Source organism: Typopeltis vanoorti, chromosome 25 (genome assembly GCF_054136105.1).
Source record: "Typopeltis vanoorti isolate ZY-2024b chromosome 25, IOZ_Tvanoo_1.0, whole genome shotgun sequence".
In the NCBI taxonomy this organism is placed as follows: Eukaryota; Metazoa; Arthropoda; class Arachnida; order Uropygi; family Thelyphonidae; genus Typopeltis; species Typopeltis vanoorti.
The window spans coordinates 39,675,449-39,698,512 of NC_143573.1; the positions used below are offsets into that span (position 1 = coordinate 39,675,449).

General features: G+C 35.9%; 1 protein-coding gene across 4 annotated transcripts in view; it reads right to left on the bottom strand.

The window, feature by feature from the left end:
- The window catches only part of LOC150092678 (uncharacterized), a 387,183-nt gene that overhangs the window by 162,109 nt on the left and 202,010 nt on the right, over positions 1-23,064 (bottom strand). For all 4 annotated transcript variants that reach the window (XM_090414782.1, XM_090414783.1, XM_090414781.1 and 1 more), the window contains exons 12-14: positions 16,234-16,390; positions 12,753-12,978; positions 6,778-6,869 (exon numbers count right to left, since the gene is read on the bottom strand). In XM_090414782.1, coding sequence (XP_090270908.1) covers positions 6,778-6,869; positions 12,753-12,978; positions 16,234-16,390 — 475 coding nt within the window. The remainder of the gene's footprint in view (positions 1-6,777; positions 6,870-12,752; positions 12,979-16,233; positions 16,391-23,064) is intronic.

The window sequence follows — 23,064 nt, forward strand, 5'->3', positions numbered from 1 at the left end:
GCATTTCTGGTCGAATATCATCTACTCCTGCTGCCTTTCCACATTTCAAGCCTTTGATGCCTTTTTCTACTTCAAGTATGGATATGTATTCCTGACTGCATGTCTGGTCAGTGTTTTTTTACCAATGCGCTGTCATCACTGCTTGTTTCATTTAACAATTTTTCGAAATAATTACTCCATACTTCAAGGATATCTTTTTCTTCCGTTTTCATGTCACCTTTATCATCGCTTTACTCCTTTTACAGCATTCTTTCCTCCATTTCTAAGGTTCTTCAACAACCTCCAGAATATTTTGCCACCTTCTTGATATTTATTTTCTATGTTCTTGCCAAAGTCCTCCCATGACTTTTGTTTAGCTAATTTAACACAGTGTTTAGCATTCTTGCATTTGTCTCTATATTCTCTAAGAGCACATGCTGACTTATTTGTCAGGAACTTTTGATATGCTTTCTTCTTTTTCTTCGCTCCCTCTTTAACTTCCTGTATCCACCATGGAGTTCTAATTTTTCTATCCTTGCAGACAACTTCACCACATGCCTCTCTAGCTGAATCAATCAGGGCTATCTTCAAGGCTCGCCACTGAATCTCCAAGGTTTGATTCCTGTTCTCAAACTCTCCAGATTCCTGTTCTCAAGACTAAATAGTTATCACTTCCAATTTCAAATCCTCTGTACACTCTGATGTCCTGCACCAGGGAGAAAACATCACTATCAACAATAACATAGTCAATGAGACTTTTCTTATTCCTTGCCTCTTCTCTCCACATGAATTTGTGCATATTTTTATGTTGGAACATGGTGTTAGTAATAACCAGTCCATGTCCTGAGCAGAAATCCAACTGATATTTGCCATTATTATTAGCTTTGCTCTTTCCTCCAAATTTTCCCAATATATTTTTGTATGTCTCACAATCATTTCCTAATCTGCTATTCAGATCCCCAACAAGGACCAACTTTTCCTTTTTCATCGTGTCTGTTGCTTTTTCTAAAGCATCAAAAAATTCCTCCACTTCTACCTTAGTAGAACCTTCTGTGAGAGCATAGGCACAAATAAGTCTCATTGTCCAGTTCCCCATTCTCAAATTTGTCCTCATTACTCTACTTGAGACTGACTGCCATTCAAGAAGATTAGCCTCGTATTTTGTGTTGAATACTATGGCTACTCCTTTTCCTTTTTTGTCATTCCCTGAATATAACATTTTGTATTTATTACTCAGAAAGATCTCACCAGTTTTTGTCTTTTTTGTTTCAGTCACCCCTATTATGTCGATCTGGTACTTATCTAATTCCTCAGCTAGATCCATTTCTTTTCCATTCAGGCTTCTAATGTTGATAGTACCGATCTTTAACTCTGGTAATGTTGAGTTGGGGTGTGTTTTCAGATTTGTTCCAGTAGCTGACTTTTTGCTGTTTGCCATGGTTCCCTGGCAAAAACAACGGGGACCTTGTTTAACCAGGCAACGCCCCATCAGGCATGAAATTTTGTCATGTTGTACCATCATTTTGTATTCTGGTTTAAGCCAATAAGAATACAATTTGGTCAGCTAAATCCCAATTTGCCAGACCATCATTGTCCGTTCAGTATCCAAGTAGATACCCAACAGGGTGCACCACGAGAAGGTGAGGATTGGACATTAGGTTAGAAGCCATGGTCGGTTCTCCGCAATCCTTTAAAGGCTATGTGGAGGTCTCCTCTCAGTTATACAGCTTTGACACTTAAGCACCCCGATAATAAAATGTAGCTTATAAAATTTTAAAGATGCATGACAGATTTGGAATTATATTATATTATTTAGAAGTTTTTTTATGAATTATAAATCAGGATTTAGTATTGTACACTGTAAATAAAATTAACTTAAATATTCTGCTGAGCTAAATGTAAGAGTAGGTCCAAAGGTTTGGTACGTGTAAGTGCCTGAGGCTGTGTGATACTAGAAGCAGGTGTGCATAACAGCAGTCACGTGATTTCCTGCTACAGAAAAAAAAGTGCTGACATCATTCGGAGTTCGAGACTAACATAGCGTGCACAAGGTATTTCAGGAGGAAATAGGGGGCGTTATGTGATGTGAAATATAAGGGATTGCAGGAGGAGGAACAAGGCTTTTTTCCTTGGGATTTCGTCGTTGTAAGGAGAAGGTCGAGGTAGCTGGTTCCAGGAGAACGGCGGGCGAGGATGTGTGGCAGCGAGAAGTTTGAATTGAGCAGTTCCTGAAATTACAGAAGGAGTTCCGGCACGACGCAGCTAACACTTTCATTACAGGCGGGTGCTGAGTCGTTGATGTTCCCGTGATGTCCTCAGATAACGAAGGTAGCCATTGTGCTTATCGAGGATAGCCACTTAGCAGAAACATAACGCTACACGTGTCCAAACAAAGAATCGAGCCTCAGTTTCTTCCACGACAGTATCAGCCAGCAGACCAATTCAGATATCATGTGAAGGTAATGTAGACGTTTTATTATTTGTGTTTTGGAAGCCTGTGAGTGAGTGAAGAATTTTGGATGCAAGAAACTTGATAAAGCAGAACAATATCAACTGGTGAATTTTTAAGTACTTGTTCAATTAGGCTTGAGCCTGACATACACACAAATCAATTGGAGTAATTGATTTGTACGTTTGAAAGGTGCAACATAAAGTTGCAGAGATAGGAATTGTGAATCTAGAATTTAATGCTTGAATTGAAGTGAATTGAATTACTTGAATTGAATTGAAGTAGGAAAAGCCATCAAAGGCTTGAAATGTGGAAAGGCAGCAGGAGTAGATGATATTCGACCAGAAATGCTGAAATATGGTGGTATAAGAGTCTTACAGTGGCTGCACTGCATAGTTCCGAAAGCCTGGACAGAGGGACGAATTCCCGATGATTGGAGTAGAGCTCTCATAGTACCCATATATAAAAAGGGAAATAAAATTGAATGTGAGAATTACAGAGGTATTTCCCTACTGAGTGTTCCTGGCAAGATCTATGCAAGTATACTTGAGAAACGGTTGAGAAGAATTGTGGAAGAAAAGCTTGGTGAAGAACAAGCTGGATTCTGGCCAAAGAGAGGCTGTCAGGATCAGATCTTCACTTCATGCCAAATAGTTGAGAAAACATGGGAATATAACAAAGTTCTGTATTTAAGTTTTGTCGATTTGGAAAAGGCATATGACAAGGTGCCAAGAGAGAAGCTATTCAATACGCTACAGTTATATGGTGTCAATGGGGCATTATATCAAGCAATATTTAGTCTTTATTTGAGTTGTAAGTCAGCAGTTAGAATTGAAGGAAGTACAGGAAGATGGTTTAATGTTAAATCTGGTGTGAGACAAGGATGTACATTATGAAGGAAAGTGGTATTAAACATATCAAAATTGGAGATGTTAATGTCAGCTCTTTGTTTTATGCGGATGATATTATACTTCTAAATAAATCCACTACAAGTCTGCAGGATTCTCTGACTAAATTGAGTAGATGTTGTAATAGATATGGTATGAAAGTCTGCAATAAAAAGATAAAGACAATGAATATAGGCAGAATCATTGAAAATGTCAACTGTATTTTGAATGGAGAACCTGTGGAGCAAGTGAAACATTTCAGCTACTTAGGCACAATTTTTACTGAAGATGGTAAATTAAATATAGAAATAGACAACAGAATCAGCAAAGCTGGTACGGTAGGAAGTCAATTGAATAAATTCATATGGAATAAGAGAGAAATTAGTCAGAACACTAAATTAGCTGTATACAAGACAGTGTTCAAACCAGTTTTAACGTATGGATCTGAGAGCTGGGTCAGAAGTAAAACACTTGACCAAAGACTAGAGACCGCAGATATGAGAGTCTTGAGAAAGATTATAGGCATGAACAGATGGCATCAATGGCAGTATCATATTAAAAATGAGGATATTAGGAAAGAACTTGATTTGTCAACATCCAGGAATGCGTTAGCAGAGCTAATCTCAGGTTGTATGGTCACTTAAACAGAATGGGCGAAGAAAGATTAGCAAAACAAGTGTTCTGTGCCAGGTTAGCAGCAAAACGACCCAGAGGAAGACCAAGATATAGGTGGATTGATACGGTACAAAGTGCCTTAGATCAGCGCTTCCCAAACTGTGGGCCGCAGGTTTTGTTGAGAGGGGCCGTGAAATAATGAAAACAAATTTAAAATGTTTTAAGACTAAGTAGATTTTTTATTTTAAAAGAGACGTATTTAACTTTTATTATTTCTTTTTTGTTATTTTTTATATTTTAATGGAAAAATTCGCACATTGGTGTTGGTTCACAAACTTTGCTTCCTGCGTATTTCAGCGCTTAATGAATATTAGTAAATATTGCTTATTCATATGTTTCATTTCAAAGCAGTGGTTAATTGTATTTACTTCGAATGCTCTCCAGGGAAGCTCCAAATCTTCCTGTCCCTTTCATCATGTGTTCGTAATCAGGGACTGTTGATATTGACTTTATATAGATATCAAAACTCGTTTTATATTATCACTGTCATCCAAGCTAGTTTTCTGTTACCAATAAAAGTTTGGCATATACTTCACACATGAAAAAAAGCTTAAACAAGTTCATGTGGGGAGATAGTAACTCCCTTGCAGTGGTAAACAACACGCACTCCCTAAAAGCCACTATACTGCAGAGGCAATAAAAACAAGTACTTTTATTATGCCAGTGAATAAGGTATGGGGAGTCTGTGTAATATATTTCTCAACAAATAGTGCAATTAGGGACTACTAGGATAAAAACACACTAATTAATGAATCACATGTCCCCTCATACAGAAACTATGCTGTATAGACTGAAATCAAACCACATGTTGCATGGGCAAACACAGTAGCTAACTAAAAACTTGTTATTAATTAGATGTGTGCGAGTTCGATTTCCCAAGGCAGCAATAAAATTCAACCGAACGTGTTAAAATTCGTAAAAGTGTTAAAACTAAGTAATATATATATATATATAATGAATGTTATGGCAGTTTCACATATGGAATTCTGTTGAAGAGAGTTAGCATTTCAACTCAATTGTCAGCTATGCTTTTATCTTTCGATTGCGCGATCTTTTGTTAATACCGCACCAATCATATGCACATTTTAATAACCTGCCTTTGCTGTTTCACGTTAGGCTTAATTGCCGTAAAGGGAGAAAAGTCACAAAAGAGAAAAATGTTCCTGGTCCGGGGATTACCTTATTCAGGTAATATTCACTAATTTCATGTTATCAGTCTGTGGTGTGTCAGTATCGATAAGTGGTGATATTATTTGATCTATTCTACGTTAAAAAATTTAACCCTGAGATGGATAAGTGGCTGATAAAAAATAAAAAAAAATTCCCGCGAACAATCAGAAGAAGCAGAAACAGACTCAAAAAAGAAGGACAGTATTTCATATTTTACCAGAACAGCCTGCATCGTCTTCAGAACCAAACGGTAAGAGGCAAAAAATGTAATATAAGTATTTGATTTTTGCAATATTCGCTGTGTATGTTTTGTATTGAATATAAATACAATAAATATTATAATAATATATCTCTCTATTACGATTTTTTTTTGAGGGGGGCCGTGAAATATTTAAATTTTTGCAAAGGGGGCCCTGACATTCAGAAGTTTGGGAAGCACTGCCTTAGATGATAGAAATATATTTAGTGTATATTGAGGTTGTAGAATAAACGTGTATTCTTTTTCCAAACTGAGTCCTGCCTGATTAAGAGTGTCAACTCGCCGCTCTAAAAATATGTACTTGTCGCAGGAGGGTAAATTTAAAGCGAGGTATTTTGGCCACGACTGACTGAGGGAGTTAACAGATAGTTACACATTTTGGGTTATTGGAAGTATCTCCCTGAATAGTATAATTTGTTATTATAGGGCATAAATTGGAGCAGTCTTTAAATTAAATAAATGTGTTTATGCTTTAAAAGGAGATAGAACCAAGAATCCAGGTTTGTACTTTGAGTAATTGATTTGTGCGTTTGAAAGGTGCGACATAAGTAAATTTGCATATATAACAACACAACACTATCAAGCTATATGGGTTAACATGCAGTAAAGAGATTATGAGAACCATGTAGCTGTAATAGCACTCCACCAGGCTGCGCAGCTACTTGTTATTTTAAATATGGATTGTGTATTGGACTATTAACTGTTATAACAACACAGAAGACATATCTGACTGCCAAAGCATAGGGTGACCACGCTTCATTAGGATACAACAGCTTGCGAGGGCTAAAGGCATGCCTCTGCCACAATCCTGTGAGAGCACAAAAAGTGAAGAGAGATGAACATTTTACAGAGAACAATGTCACATGTACTAAATGGTGACCTGGGGGGGTGAAAGTCTATCGTCGTTCTGCTGGACAATTCCTAACACCAAAACTTATGCAATGGAGGATGATAAAATCAAAGGCATTTCTCTGGTGACAAACAACAGACAGAGATATCCTCTTCACATATGAGAAGATTTTCACCAATGAAGAGACATTTAACTGGCTAACTGATGTTTGGTGAATTGTTGTTCCATACTGTCTTCAAAGAATGTTTTTAGTGAATTTTCTGCATACCCTTCAAATATGTGGCTTTCCACATTTCAGGTTCCTGATGGTTGATATACCTTAATTATTGATGTGCACTCATGATGCATTTCTGTTAAGCGTTTTCTACCTACATATTGTCAATGTTTATTAATTTAGTTAATTTTATATGTATTAAATAATTTTTAATTTATTGGTAATCTAATTTAATTATAAAAGAAAAAACTTCAATAACACTCTTACATCGACTAATTCTACAGTTATAATTACCTGAGTAAGCAGAGATGGCTGAATTTGTAAGGTCTGAGGTTGAGCAGCTTGTGCTACTACAGGTACAACATGCTTAGCAGGAGAATTCAATCCTAAGTAATAAAAAATAATTAAAAAAAGGAACTTTGTTTGTTAATACTTGGATAAGTGATTAAACAAGAATATATTTTCTTGGCATCTTTAATTTAATATATAACTAATAATTCAATATAATTCACCCTCAATAAAGGTTGAAACCAGTCTGGGTGGTGGCCTTTCCCATAACGCATATAGTATTCCCATTTATGTGTCGTCTCCTATCTAGGAGATTGACTACCATGATGTGACATGGTTAACTATGGGCGTAACGACATGTAGTGACCCTATCTCTTTCACATATTGTCGTAAGTATTTATGACTGTAATTCACATGTGTCCACAGGTCCAGATCGTATGAGACTGGCTAACTCACCTTTCCTTGAAAGAGACCAGATAAAGGTTCCTCACATCATGGATGGGGATCAAACCCCAGGTCTTTCCGACCAAAAGGCTTTGTCTATACTGACTGAGCTACACAGGCTCGCATACAGTATTATGCACACCCAAAAGGATGTGTACTTTGAATTATGGGATGATAAGGCAATTAATATGAAGTCATTAGACATTATATACAAAGAGCACAGTCATGAAGGTATCTGATGCACAAAGTTTGTTTGTTTACGCTTGGATAAAAGATTAAACAAGAATTTCTGGGCATCTTTAACAAACAAAGCTATATCCTTCTTATAAAAAAAGTAGTTATATAATTCATTATATAAAATATGTAAACATTGGAAGTTAATATGAATAAGTGTGCAATATAAAAAGAGTGAAGTAAGAAATAAATCCAGGAAATATTCACGAAAATTTAGAGGAAAAGTCCATTAATAATAATCATAAATACCTAATGGTTTCTGTTCTGGACATGGGCAACTTATTATTAACACCATGTCCCAGCACAAAAAAAATATGAAAGAAGTTAATGTGCACACACACACTAAAAGTACTCTTCATCTTACTCATTTGACAAACGATGCAGTACTCAAATGTTCCAAGCTTCTTAATCACCTTCAATCAGTATCAATTTAAACACTGACTTACATACCACTAGTCAATGGGACGAGGACTATCTAGTCACCTTCAACACTACCAAAATATGCAGTCTTGCATTTTCTCCCATAAAAGGGATTTCAACCAACCTACCCTTACCAATACAATAATCACTAGACAAGATCAGATCTCTCTGCTTGGAATGACATTTGTTGTCTACATGTTGATGTCTCCCCTGATATCAACACATCACATCAATAGCTTCCTCAACATCTAAAAAAATCAGACATTCTCTTTCATTTAAGATACTATTTATTTCCTACTTAGCTATGAACTCTATATCATTTCTAAATTTGCCCATCCTAAGAATACTGCTCACGTGATGAATCTAAAATTTCCTTAAAATTGTAAATGCTGTCCATAGGAAAGCAGAATTGCTTTCCTGGAGACAGGGAATGCTTATAGATGATCCCACCCTTGCAGACTCAGTTCAACTTCTACAGCAGATGCCTAACATCCTGTTCAGTGCAAGTGTAAACACCGAATTTACTGCTTCTCTCTCATTCCATCTACTGCTGTCTAGTGGAACATTTTCTTCATGAAGTATTCCCAAACAACTAAAACCTGCAACTCTTTAAGAAAAATATGAATAAACTTCTTTCTCAACCCACACCTACAACCCACATTATTTAATATAAGCACTGATGTGCTTATTAGGTGTTTGAAAGCTATGGTAAAGAAGATCTTGAAGCATGATCACCCGAGTACTTTAAGGTCTTGAGAATGAAGGAGCTTTGCTGTCATCAGCAAAGCTATGAATAGGATGTCAGAGATAGAGAAAGATCACTGACATATATAGGAAGAAGATTTAGATGAAGCACACTTTAGTGATGCAGGGAAAGCTAAGATCATACTGCACCAATACACAACATAGCAGAACATAAGGTAATCATTACTTAATAAATAAAAGAAATAGCATAACACAGGTACAGAAACCAGTGTAAAGAAGCTCATAAAAAACATTAAACCAACCAGATAAAAAGCCTATATATAATAACTATATTTTATAAATAAAAATATATACAAAATAAGCATAATCCACAGTATATACAGCAATAAATATTGATGTTCTGTAAAAATTTTAAAACAAAAGGAAAACACTTTATGAATCTGATAACATCTGCCTGAGTGTATAAGGCTCAGATTATATGACTAAAATGTGAACAGTGGTTACTCTGGTATCACAGAACTCACACACACAGCATGTCATTACTCCTCAATAGTAAAGGGTGCAAAAGATGAATATGACCTATGCAGAGCTAAGTAAGAACAACTACCTCGTTACTGTCCCCCCCCCGTGTAGACTAAATGCCATAATTTGCAACCTGCAGACATTGCGAGTGCAACTAAAGAATAGGCAAAGAAGTTACTTTGCCTATTCTCTTCTTTCTATACAACCACCACTTTCTCTAACTGCAAGTCCACAGTTTTGCTGATGGGAGTACATCGTATTCCACTCTCATTTGACAAACCCTGCATAATACCAATTGCAAAAAACTCAGAATATCAACTTCTGCAAACATAAATTCTGATCTCCAAACCATTTTTCAATGGGGTTCTGATAACTTTATAACTTCTAATAACAGAAAAGACTGTAGAGGGATTATAAAGAAAAAAAAAGGTGATCAGCATACTCATGAGAAGTATAAGGCACAAGCAAGAAGAAGGGTGACACTGTATGGTAAGGAAGGTCAAACTAATTATGAAAGCTAGCTAAATGAGGTCAAAAGAAATCCAAAGCAGTTCTTTTGTTATGTGACAAGTAAAAGGAAAAATGACTATAGAAGGATTACTTTAAAAAATGCTGATGGTAAAGAAGTAACAGAACCAAACCAAACAGTTGAATTACTTGAGCATTTTGCAGGCTGTGTAACATCTAGGTGGTAATGCAGCAATGTCATCGACTGATGGGAGAATAGGGGTTGAAGAAATGGAGGTGCTAAAAATATTGCAAAACCTCCCTGTGAACACAGCAATGGGATTAGATGGCATATCGGTCCATATAGTGCACAAATTTGTGAAGAAATTATCAGTTCCTCAGATCAAGCATCTAAGGAGTGGCAGTTAAGGCATTGAGAGAAATTGGTAAAAGAGTTCAGGACTGAGTAGATAGGAATATGACACTCTATAAGGGGCAACATGATTTTGTAGAGGTAGATTTTGCTTTAGTAATTTGATTACTTTTTTATAATCAAGTGACAATGGAGTTGGATAAGAGAAATGGCTTCTCAGTGATACTTCTACTTGAAAAGCATTTGACAAGATTTCACATAGAACTTTGATTAACTGGAGCAAAAGGGGATAGATATGAATCTGGTCATTTGGATTAGAGGGTGGCTGATCGACAGATATCAAAGAATGGTTTTTGGAGATGTTGAGTCCAGGAGAAGACAAGTGACTAGTGGTGTATCACAATGCTCAGTACTTAGTTCTATATTGTTTAATTTGTACATCAATGATTTAGGAAATGATATGACAGGAAATATTCAGTTGTTTGCTGATGATGCTAAACTTGGAAGAGAAATGGTAAATGAAAATTATGTGAAGATTCTGCAGGAATACTTAAATAGACTAGCAGTATGGGCAAAGGTAAATGGCTGCCAGTTTAATGTGGAAATATACGGTGATGCACTTTGGAAAGAGATCACAAGCTATGTACTATACTAATGGAACTGAACTGCAGAAAACTGATGAGGCAAGGATTTGGATATGATTATGGATAGGGAGATGAAGTATAGAGGGCATAATGCAAAGGTAATCAAAATAGCACATCAGATTATATGATTGTTGAAAATACACTAACAAGCAGGGATCAATAACATCTGGACTAATGATCACAGATCTGAACACCCAGATTCCAATAGAAGTGGGGGAAAAGATCCAGAGAAGAGTGACAAAGATTGTGGCAGATGTATGGAATGTTCCCTATGAGAATAGATTGAAGGTCTGTGGGCTTTAAAAACTAGCTGATAGAAGGAGAAAAAAAAAAACATTCACCATGAATTGGTTGGCATGTATGGCAAAAAGGTAATGTTAATGAAGAAGGTGTGTTTGGTGCAATTTTAAAGCAGGCCGTGGTGACATTCAAGATCGACATCAGGTAGCCAAGCATTCAACGAGCGCATTACAGATAATTGATCTTGAAGACTGGCAAGTGAAAATGCATAAGCAGAGAACTTAAGTCCACTTTTTACAAAATTGTTCATGATGTCCTTGGTTGAAAGATGTAGGTGCCCCCACAATTGTCAAAGGAGCAAAAGGTAACATGCATGGGGATGCATCTAAAAATATGTTGCGATATGTGACAAACGCGAGGATTTTCTTGAATGCCTAGTCACAGCTGATGAAACCTGGATTCATCACTTCATCCGAGAAAGAAAACAAGACTCCATGATCTGGAGGCATCCACAATCTCCTTTGCACAAAAAATTCAAAACTGTTCCCACTATCTGAAAAGTCATGGCAGCATTGTTCTGGGATCGCCAAGGCATTCTTTGTTGGTTGCATTCTTGCCAAAGGGAGGAACAATCAATGCAGACCTATACTGTGCAATGTTGGTCAACCTTTTTTGACCCCCCCCCTCAAAAAACATCTTTCTGGAAAGCATTTCACTACAGATGAGGAAATTCATCAGACAGTGCAGTGTTGTTCATCAGACAGTGCAGTTTCATGTGATGTGAAAATTAATTTCACATCACATGAAATTAATTTTTCTTTTCAATATGATAATCTTCTTCATACAAAAATGATGATTAAAATTTCCAAATCTCCTGCACATGCTCTTGTATCCTACCACTCTGAAAATATCACTATCAGAAAGAGAAATAATACTTACATTTCTCTTATCTTTGATGTTTTTTTTTTTACATGAATTTATTCCCATGGATGCTTTGCATAATGAAAGTGAACAGGTTCACCCTCTTTTGAGGCCATTCCAATAGCTGACTTATTACTGTTCGCCTGGGGGGTGGGGGCATTTCCACAGAACTGTGTGTAGAGGTCTCACCCTCATTACACAGCTTTGCCCCCTTAGCAGATTTTGCATTAGATTAAATGGTTAACAAGTTTTTGTATTCAAATTAAAAAGTGAGTATATTTTTAAAAGTTAAAATAAATAACCTACAGGAAGTATGCACTCTCAAGGTGCATCACAGAATTTCCTTTATTAAAATTCAGTTTATACAAAGAAGTTAATTTAATTGAAATTTAATTATGACATTGAAATATGAAAAATGAATAATTTTGGGATAAATATTGGGATTAATGTTTTAAAATGTGAATTCCAGCCACGAAAAGAAATTAAAAAAAAAAAAAGTTTCATTTATATAAAATTTTCGCCCAGCGTGTCGTGGGATTCTTAGCATGAAAAAGTAGAAGCATAAATGACAGCAGGATCAACAATGCAAATGTGAAACCTGCATTGTTGATCATGAGATTAGTAGAATAACAGTATATGTAACTGAAGTCACAGACAGTTACATTACTTCTTTAAGTGATAAATGAAGCCCATCAGATCAGGGTGATGTAGTAATGCTTCATAGCTTTCATCATACAATCTATCTCTACTGTAAAAATCAAAAGGTGTGAAGTGACAACAGTTCTCAATCCAAGACTGGAAGAACTAGAAAGCTTGAGGTGTTTGATATAATTTTTGAATTCCTCAAGACAATCAGCTGCAGATTTTCTAGACTAATCAAAGAAGATAAACTACGTGCAACAGAGATGATGAACGCCACTGAATGCCAACAGAGAATGGCATTATTCATAATATTATTCTTTTTCCTTAAATGTACATAATGAAAAAAATTGCACACATAAAGGACTATGGAAAGCAAAAATTCTACCCACCTTGATATGGAGGACACAAAATAGAAGAAACACAAAGTGACTGAGCAGCATGCTGAAATGGATCTGTTGCTGCTCGTGCTGCAGCTGCAGCTGCAGCGTACTGATTACTTGCAACAGCAGTGACACCATTCACTCGGGCCTGAGTTTGTTGTTGTGGAATATTAACACGCTGGGGTGCAGTGACTTGGTGAGCTGGCTGATAAAAACTAGCAGGCTGCAGTTGATACTAAAAAAGTAAGGAAAAAATGCATGAAACTGCAAACTGTGTACACACCACATATTCAACTACATATTACTAATTTGTGAATGCAGAAATATAAATGCAAATATACATAAAACATTCATAACATAAAATCTACTTAATGATATCAATTCACATTACTATAAGAAAAAAATGATTGAGCAATTTATTAACTACTGATATTTTGCTGGATTCAAACCATGCATCAACCAAGTGATACATGGAAGTAATTCAAAATTATAATAGGAAAAAGTGAGAAATAGTGTCCTTGCATACATCCTTTATACAAGGCAGCCTATGATCATCAGGCTGAAGATAGTAATTTTGTTATTATTAGCAATATAGAGCATGAGAACATAAAATCCAGTGGAATTAAATAAATGGCAGCAGTTTACCATTTAAAACACATTTACACAAAAAATTGGACTTTATCCTGTCAGCTCTGCCATTTGTTATAAACGTTCTGTATTTGTATTTCGTATTTCTCTGCTTTGTCTTTGTTGTTCTTTACTTAAACAAGAACAACAAAGACAAAGCAGGCTTGAGAAATATGAAATACAAATACAGAACATTTATAACAAATGGCAGAGCTGACAGGATAAAGTCCAATAAAGACAGAGTAAAAATAATATTGGATTCGAATAGTTTTGACATCAGTATCAGTGTGGTGTGTAAAGAGTTTGTGCCTTAAGTAATTATGGATACAAAAGGTGATTGTGATACTTTGGTAGATACTAATATAATGGAAGACAGATTTTTTTTTAAAACTGTAATCCCTAATCTTGTAATTCTGGCATTTTCAGGAGAAGACCATGATAATGTATAGTCCTATTTTAATTTTACAGAAAAACTTAAGGAGATAGGAAAATGGTCAGATTTTCATTCACTGATAATTCTTAGAAATAAATTAGCAGATAATTCTAAGACATTTTTAAATACTTCGCCTATCTTGTGAGATACGATAGATTATACCAAATTTAAAAGTACACTAATACGGAATATTCTCAAGTAAGAGATGCAAGTCCGAATTTGTGAAAATGGCATAACTGCATTCAGGGTAATAACAAAACCGTTTCGTTGGTGACGCAATTGTAAGTGGAAACATGAAGGCACAATCACAACAAAACCACGGTCGGGTAAGCCACATTTAATGACAGACAGGGAATGTCAAGCATTGAAGGTGGTGGTTCGTGGAAATCACCAGGGAGTTCCACAGTGCTACTAACTGTCCAGCCAGTACTATGACTGGGTGTCGAGAGTTAAGGGGAATGGGGTTCCATGGTCGAGCAGTTGCCCATAAACCAAACATTTCTCCTGTATTGCTAAGCACTGACTGCAGTGGTGTAAAGGGCGATGCCATTGGACAACTGGAAACGTGCGATTTAGAGTGATGAATCATGCTTTACCACATGGTAGTCTGGTGTGGCGAATGCCTGGAGAATGATTCCTGCAAGTGTGTGAAATTTTTAGGAGTGGCAGCATTACAGTGTGGGGATGTTTTTCATGGAATGGACTTGGCCCTCTTGTAACACTACACAGAAATCTAAATGTGGAAGGGGACAAGGACATTTTGACCCATTGCACACTGTGCACGGTAGAAGATCAATTCGGTGATGACTACTGTCTGTATCATCATGACAATGCTACCTGCCATAAAGCAAGATCTGTGAAGCAATGGTTTGTGGACAATAATGTTCCAGAAATGGATTGGCCGGTCCAGAGCCCTGACCTGAATCCCATAGAACACCTTTGGGATGAATTAGAATGTTGACTTCGTTCCAGACCCCCCAACAACCCACATCACAAACTGCTCTGGCTACAGCACTTCAGGAAGAATGGGTTGCGAGTTAGAGCTGTCATAGAAACAAAGGGTGGACTGACCCCAAATTAATGTCCACTACTGGAAAGTGTGTCACAGGGAAAGTATGCTTACAGTTTTGAGTAGGTGTCCGGATACTTTTGAATAGTGCATAAGTGACATCAGAATTAAAAACTGTTACTACACAAAAGCTGTTATTAGCATCTTACAATGAAAACCTAGAATTGCATCCAACAGTCAAAAAAAATTATAACTACAGAGGTGTTGTTACTTTACCTTACACAAAAAACATCACCGACAGAAAAGCCCAGGTCCTGAAATTGAAATGGCATAAAAGTTGCTGAAGCCACCTCGTCCATCACATCATAAGATTAGCCAATATGCAGTGCTTGTAAAATTTGTTATGTAGGATGGATGGATTGTTCAAGAGAAATCTAAATGGATGAACATATTAAAGATATAAAGAAAAAGATAGAGCACCAAGCATGATTTAGCCTTTCCAGCAATAATAAAGAAACATGTTATTTGACAGTAAACCAAAATGCCTTATATCTTCTAAGACATGAACTTTTGTAACGTTCAAGAATTACATACAATGTTCAACGAAGCATCAAATTGAATTTTTTCACCTATACAGTACAATAAAAACCAATGTTTAATACTTAACACTACTGGTGGGGTTATCAACTCTCATAAAACAGAATGAGTGAGCAGAGATAGGATTTTTTTTATATAATCTTTATCCTGATGAAGCATGTGAAACTAGTCAATATAAATAAACTATTATTGTACTGTGCATAAACAATAAATTCCCATATAATATGGTAAATAATCGAAGAGCTATAGGGTTATCCCTGTAAAGTTTTGTAGTTATTCTTCACATCTAAGGTGATGACAAATTTATTTTACATCTGTTGCCATGGTATATCGCTCTTAGATGTTGCCACTGTGCTGGCATTGAGGAAATGAACATTTTGGAACATGCAATACACAGAGAAAATTGAAATTTTCTGGTGCATGGATATTGAATTCAGCTCATTATAGTAATTTTGACTACTGTAGTTTTAGTGTTTGCAATAGTGAGGTGAAATAGCATTGTTATTATGGAATCATCCTACAGTTTTTTTAAAGCAGAGTTCACTATAATGAGTACTAAATTATGTATTTTTTTTTAAATGACAGTCACATCTACACAAAATTGAAAGCCTATAGCATATTAATATCACGGGCAGGCTAGGGGTTTGATATTCTAGAAAACCCTGCTGTGGAAACCAAATAGGACATTTTTCATCTACCAAGTAATTAAAATCATATGTTAACAAATTTTTGTTGTTTAAGTGAATATGGAACTTAATAAGTAGTTAATATTAGTTATTTTTTGAATAAATTACATTATATCTATCTTTTTATTACTTCCTTACCTGATTTTGCAAATTACTCAGCTGATTATTGAATGTCAGTGCAACATTTCCAGATGATGATGCAAAGTTACTCACAAGGGAAACTTGATTTCCATTATGATCAAATGAATGTCTATTACGGCGACAAACCTCCATCATTTGCACAGATGCTTTAACACTATAACACAAAAAATTTAATTGTATTCTAATGAGATGGACGTCCTTTTGATATGGATTACTAAATTTATATATAACATCTTTATTTATACATATTAAATATAATTTAATAATTGCAAATATTGTTAATGCAAGATTTCTTGACATTTAGATATGGGTTTTTATTTACAAGGATACATGATACAAGAAGCTGCAGTAATATAATTAACCATTTCTGTTAATTTAACTGGCAATACTAGTCTTCAGGTGCAAACAGACAAAGAATGCAGATACAAAACAATATAGTAACCATTCTTGAAGTATATATGATTGGCAGTCTGATAGGTACAATTATGGTTTATATTAATAGTTATGGTTGAGTTCCGTATCTGTAAATTACAAAGTTTTTCTTCCAGTCTTAAAATACAGAGTGGTCCATAAGTTACAAAGGGGTTTAAACATTTAATAATTTTTTTTTATTTATTAATTATTTTTATTTTTATTTTTGATTTAATGAAACACAGAACCTGGAGATTTTTTTTATATATATTAGTAATGAAAAACCATGTAAATGCCTTCGGTTTTCGGTTTCATAAGGACAGGCCCTTTGTATGCCATATTCCATAACAGCTGTTAATGTTTCTGGCTGCAGCACCCTAATTTCTGCGCGAATGTTCTCCTTATGGGCTACCTGAAGGAAAATGTGTATGTGAACAAGCTCCAGACAATCCAACAGCTGAAGGAGAGGCATTCGTGCAGAAAGGGCCCGTAATCAACTCCAGGTTCTGTATTTCATTATAAAAATAAATAAAAAAACTAAAAATAATTAATAAATAAAGTTATTAAATGTTTAAACTCCTTCATGACTTATGGGCAACTCTATACATTGGTTCAAGGTCTATAAAGCATAACCACATAAATTGCACACTGGTAATAAATTGGGTCTGCAGAGGATAGTATGTACAGTCAAGTTACACTATAGCCAACATTGCTATAACAAATTACTGTAAACGTCTCCACAGGTACAATCGTATGCTGAAAAAAATTCATTATATAGCAAATTATCCAAGATTATTTTCTGTGGCCGCTGAAATTTTGCTCTAGCAGGAATGTTGATTGTATCAGATTTTTTTCTTCCATAGAAAAGCCATACATTATTGTATGAATATATCAGTAGTGTATTCTATTTTGTATGATTTATTATTACATAGCATAGTGTAGTTCACACCAAAGAAGGTAAACATATCTAAATACTTCAGGGAGGCATGGCTTTGGCTTTACAGAATGAAGCAAGGATTGTAACTTGAGCTGTGAAAACAGATCTGATTTTGAAATTCATAAAAAAAATGTTTGCTTTATGTGCCATCATAACAAACAAACAAACAGCAGACCTACTCGATGATGCTATCTTAAATCATGTCTGAATACACACAAACAAGATCAAAGCAGAGTATTCTGTACTACAGAATTACTGGAAAATTGAATGGAGTACTTGTTAAGTAGCACAGCCAGAGGAAGTTTACGCAATATATATACAAACCAGTTTCCAGAAGATTGTGAAATTATATGTTGTCTACTGTGAAACCTTGAGTATAATCCCTATAGCAGAATCATACTAAGTTTCCCAAAGTGGATACCTACTCACAAGCAACAATCAGGTAAGGATTTTGTTTGTAAAGCCTACTTATATGACAACTGCTGACATCAAAGTGAGTGATGTGCTGAATACACCAGTTATTTGAATGCCCTTGAAGGATCCAACTCTCAAAGGACATTCTCTCTTGAAGCACCAATTGCACAAAACAAATGTGCTGAATATCACTCTGCACCATCTCGTGACAGATGACATAGTAGGGAGATGTTCACAGTATAATCTATTCTGTATATCTATTCTGATTTGTTACTAAGAATGCCATTGCTGTTTTCCTCTCCCAATTTTCTCACCAATGTTATTGGTGATTTTCATACCAACTTTGCGTGGGAATGTTAAGAGTTCTCAACCCTTAATCCAGGGACCGCAAGAGGAAGTATAATAAAGGATCAAGAAAAACTCGAGGATTATGCAGAGGCAGCAGATGCAGTATGTAGCAGGCGAAGGCAGTAACGCAATGGCAGTATGCAGAGGCAGCAAATGCAGTATGTAGTTGGCAGAGGTAGTATGCAGGACAGTAGGGCAGAAAGAGCAGTCTCCTCTGGTAGTGTCAGGATCCAGCATCGTGGACGCAGGTCCGTTGGATGCCCGGACAGAATTCAGGAGATGTCGAACCATAATATGCATCAAGTCCCGGGAATCCTCCACGATGCAACTGCACCAAAGAAAAGGAAGCACTTGCAAATGTTGAGGCCCAGGATGGAAAAGCAGTCAGTATCGCTGTAATATGTTCTAAGCCCCAAAAGTCCTCCAAGATGCGACGGCGCTAAAGAAAAGAAGCCTTAGTGTTGAGGCCCAGGATGGAAAAGAAGTCAGTGGAACCAGATCAGAGATGAAAGAGCCAGTTCAGATATATGTGTCAAGAGAACTGTGAGTAAAACCTTCATGTGTATGTTTAACATTGTGGAAGATTGACTGATATTCGGTGGGACATTTACAAAGTTAAATTGTGATTATTTGTTCCGGACTAAGAGGCTGAAGAATAATTGGTATAATTTAGATATGAGAAACTTGTTGATTGAAGTGTATATATATTGCATGAACAAATTAGTATTGGGATGAGATTATAGATTAGTGTATGATAGTATTGCTGCATGTTTAAATGTGTGTATTTTAGATTCATTTTGTTTAATAAGAGTCAATTCATTTGTGACACTGTGTAATTGCATCGTAGTTTTAATAAATACGTTTATGTTAAAGAATGTGTATTCACTGATCCTTAATCTAATGCACTGTTTCTAAATAAAATGCAAACCTGTGAGCAAAGATAAATAAGAGTAGCCACGACTATCAATAAAGTCTGAGATAGATCTAGAGAGATATTGCAAGTAATCTTAATTATATTTAATACCCATAGAAGGGAATCTTAGTGGCGCAGTCATAACACTACATAAATTTTCCATGGTTCCCAAGGTATTAGAAATTAGATAACCTGTAGTAACTTAAGTAAAAGTGTAAAGCATAAAATTAGAGTATAGTGCAGTGGTCGCCAAAATGGTCGATATTGACCCCAGGGGTCGATAGAAAAATATAAGACATCATTGTATAGGTAATATTTAATTCGTTAAACTTGGATTACCTCCATCCTGAATGGCAACACAATTAAGAGTGAATCATGGGAACAGTGACATGAGTAGGACCTATAAGATGGAGCAAGGTCATGAAAATAGTTACAGAGGCCAATCAAGTAGGCCAAAATGACGTATTTACCAATAAACGGATGTCGGTGGTTCCCGGCTAGCATGTACATGGTTGAAGCTGGTTTTAGTCATGTTAATTCCATTTTAACAAAACAAAGAAATAAGCTAGATATAGAATTCCGTGGCGATTTAAGGCCGAAACTTACTAATTTCGAACTCACATTTCTAATCTTATCAAGAGTCACGAAGCACACCCCTCACATTGACAATGTTAGTAAATTGTATACTAAGTTAATAAAAGTCTTATTTTCTTTATTTAAATGAAGGGGATATTAAATCCCACATTATTTCAAAGCCGAATAAGAAACTCAAAGATCTGAATCAAAGAGTTTCATGCCGAAGCTTGGATTTAATATCCCCTTCATTTAAATAATGTTACATCGCCGAAATGAAGCCTATTGGCTCTTTTTATTTAAGTCATATTTTCATATATATAAGGAAGATTGTATTATTGTTATTTTGTTATCTAAATTAAATTTTATATTTTATATATTATTTATTCCTTCTATCAAATATGTAATGTTAAGAAGGATGTCAAAAACAAAAACGTATCCCTTTGACATTAAGCCAACATATTAATATATACTATATTATACATACAATAAACACTAACTATAAAATAAACTATCTAAAAACTCACATGAGCGTCTTTTTTCTTGTCTTATTATAATTACTTAATAGTAAAATAGAGGGGGTAGATAAAAAGTCAAGAAACTCTTGAAGGGGTGTCGGTCAAAGAAGTTTGGCAACCCCTGGTATAGAGCATAAAGTAAATAATGGTATAATAATATTGCAAAGGAACAAAAGAGAGAGACGAAAAGTTTTTTTACCATGATACTCTAGTCAGAAGTTAATGAGTGCTCACTTTGCTAAGATATATCAACCAGGTGTATATAACATGGTGCACAATGCTACTGCTACATTGGATGAAGAGTTAAAGGCATGAAAATGAGATAGAAGGGCTGTTGCATAGCCTGGAATGGAACCTATGAAAATAGCTAGGAATACAATAAGAGTGGAGAAAATGTGCATCCGTCTCTTTACATCAAACTATCTTCCTGTATTCACTTAAATTCTCACTGCTGATTTATAATTTAAATACAGAATACGTATAATGTTCCATTTACCCCACATAACTACAATGTTTTGAAAAGCTTTTCCCTCGGCACCTTGTCGTATGCCTTTTTCAGATCTACAAAACATAAGTACAGATCCTTGTCATATTCCCATGATTTCTGAACTATTTCCTGTAAAGTGAAAATCTCATGAAAACCTCTATTTAGCATTAATCCTGCTCATTTTCCTATCAGTTTCTCTACCGCAATTTTTTTCAGCCTCTTTTCAAGTCAAGCACAACTGCATAAATCTTACCTGAAACACTTAGGAGAGAAATTCCTCTATAATTCTAACATTCAGCTTTATTTCTTTTATTTTTTATAAATGGTAAATATGAGAATCCATGTGTAGAGGCTTAAGTGTTATGAGGACATCATGTTGGAGCTTTAATGGATTGTATACAGCACTCAGAAAGGATTAAAACAGAATTTAATACCGTTTATCCCTAAAGAAGTCTCAGTGATTTATATTTCATCTCAATCACTGAGACTTCTTCAGGGATTAAAAAAACTAATGTAACTTATACACAAATATCATACAATACTAAGCCCAACCATGTGGGTGACTCTGAAGTTCTATCTAAGTGGAGCGCCCTCTAAGGGCAGTTATAGGTGGTCTGGAATGTAAGGTGTTTGCGAAATCTTAGGAAGCTTAATGCAACCGTATTTATTAAGTTTTGGTTGATTTCTGAGAGCTGCTGCTGATTCTAAAAATAGTGTTTTTTTTTTTTTGTTTTTTTTTTAATTTGCTGTGGTGGAGCGTGGTGGTTTTTTTCCATTTGATCCTGTGGGTTGTATCCAAGACATGGGCAGCCAAGCCTGACAGACCTTAGTCGTGGTTGCAGATGTATGACTCCAGGCAGATGGTTGCTGATCTGCCTGTCTGTCCAAAGTCTGCCAACTTGCAGGAACAGGGTACTTTATAAACTCCAGGCACTGAGAGAGGATGGAGCTGATCTTTTGTAGAACGGATAAGGGTAGCAAGTTTGCGGTGTGGCTTAAATGCTGTGTGTAGGTTGTACTTTTTAAAAATCTTGGCTATTTTTTCTGATGTGCCATGGATGTAGGGTATGGTGATGGCATTTCTAAACTCTTTCTGAAGAAAAGACAGGAGAATGGGGGAGGAACTAATTTTTTTTTTTAATACTGTGATTGCTGTGGCCATTGGAGAAGAAGCTGTTGTGTATATGGTCAAGCTCAGTTGTAAGGGCGGTTCCATTGGAACAAAGATTGCGGGCTCTCTTGGTTAGAGTTTTAATAATACCATATTGTTGAGCGGGGTGGTGGTGTTGGAAGAGTTTGTGAATGTATCTGCCTGTGTGCGTAACTTTTCTATATACAGTGAAGGAAAGTGTACCATTACGAAGCCGTGTAACTAAGGTGTCTAGGAAGGGTAAACAATTGTTCTTTTCCTTTTCCATCGTAAACTGGATTCTTGGATGTAGGCTGTTGAGGTGATCGAGGAAGGAGTCTAATGTGTCTGGGCCATGAGGCCAAATAGAGAACACATCATCTACATATCTTAGCCAGATAGAAGGTTTGAGAGGGGCTGAGTCTATGGCTAGTTTTTCAAAATTTTCCATATAAAAATTGGCAAGAGGGGGGAAAGGAGGGGACCCATGGCAGTTCCCTCTATCTGCTTGTAGATTTTGTTTTTCCAAGAAAAATAACCAGAATTGATGGCCAAGGAAAAGAGATCTAAGATGTCAGAAGGAAAAAAGTTTTCTAATAGTGTTAAGATATCAATTAAGGGAATATTGGCAAACAGTGAGGAGATGTCAAATGTCTGTGTTATTTATGGTTAGATTTTCTATTAGGGTTTTAAAATGGATAGATTTTTTTATATAAGATGTGGAAATATCAGTGTGAGAGAGAGAGAGAGAGAGAGAGAGAGGGGGGGGGGGGTCAGAGAGTTGGCCAGCTGTTTTGACAGTTTGTAGCAAAGTGCATTAGTCGCATCTACTATAGGTCTTAGTGGGGAATTGGGTTTGTGGATTTTTGGTAAGCTGTATATTAGGGGGGAACGAGAACAGAAAGGTTTGAGTTTTTTCGTAATGTCCAGAGGCCAGGAAGATATATTTTTAAGTAAGTTTTTTAATTTTTTAACTTACGTTTTTGTGGGGGTCACGTTCTAGTGGGATGTAGGTAGAGTGATCTCAGAGGATAATCTCCATTTTTTTTATTGTATTCTGTGGCATTAAGAATGAATGTGACATTATCCTTATCTGCT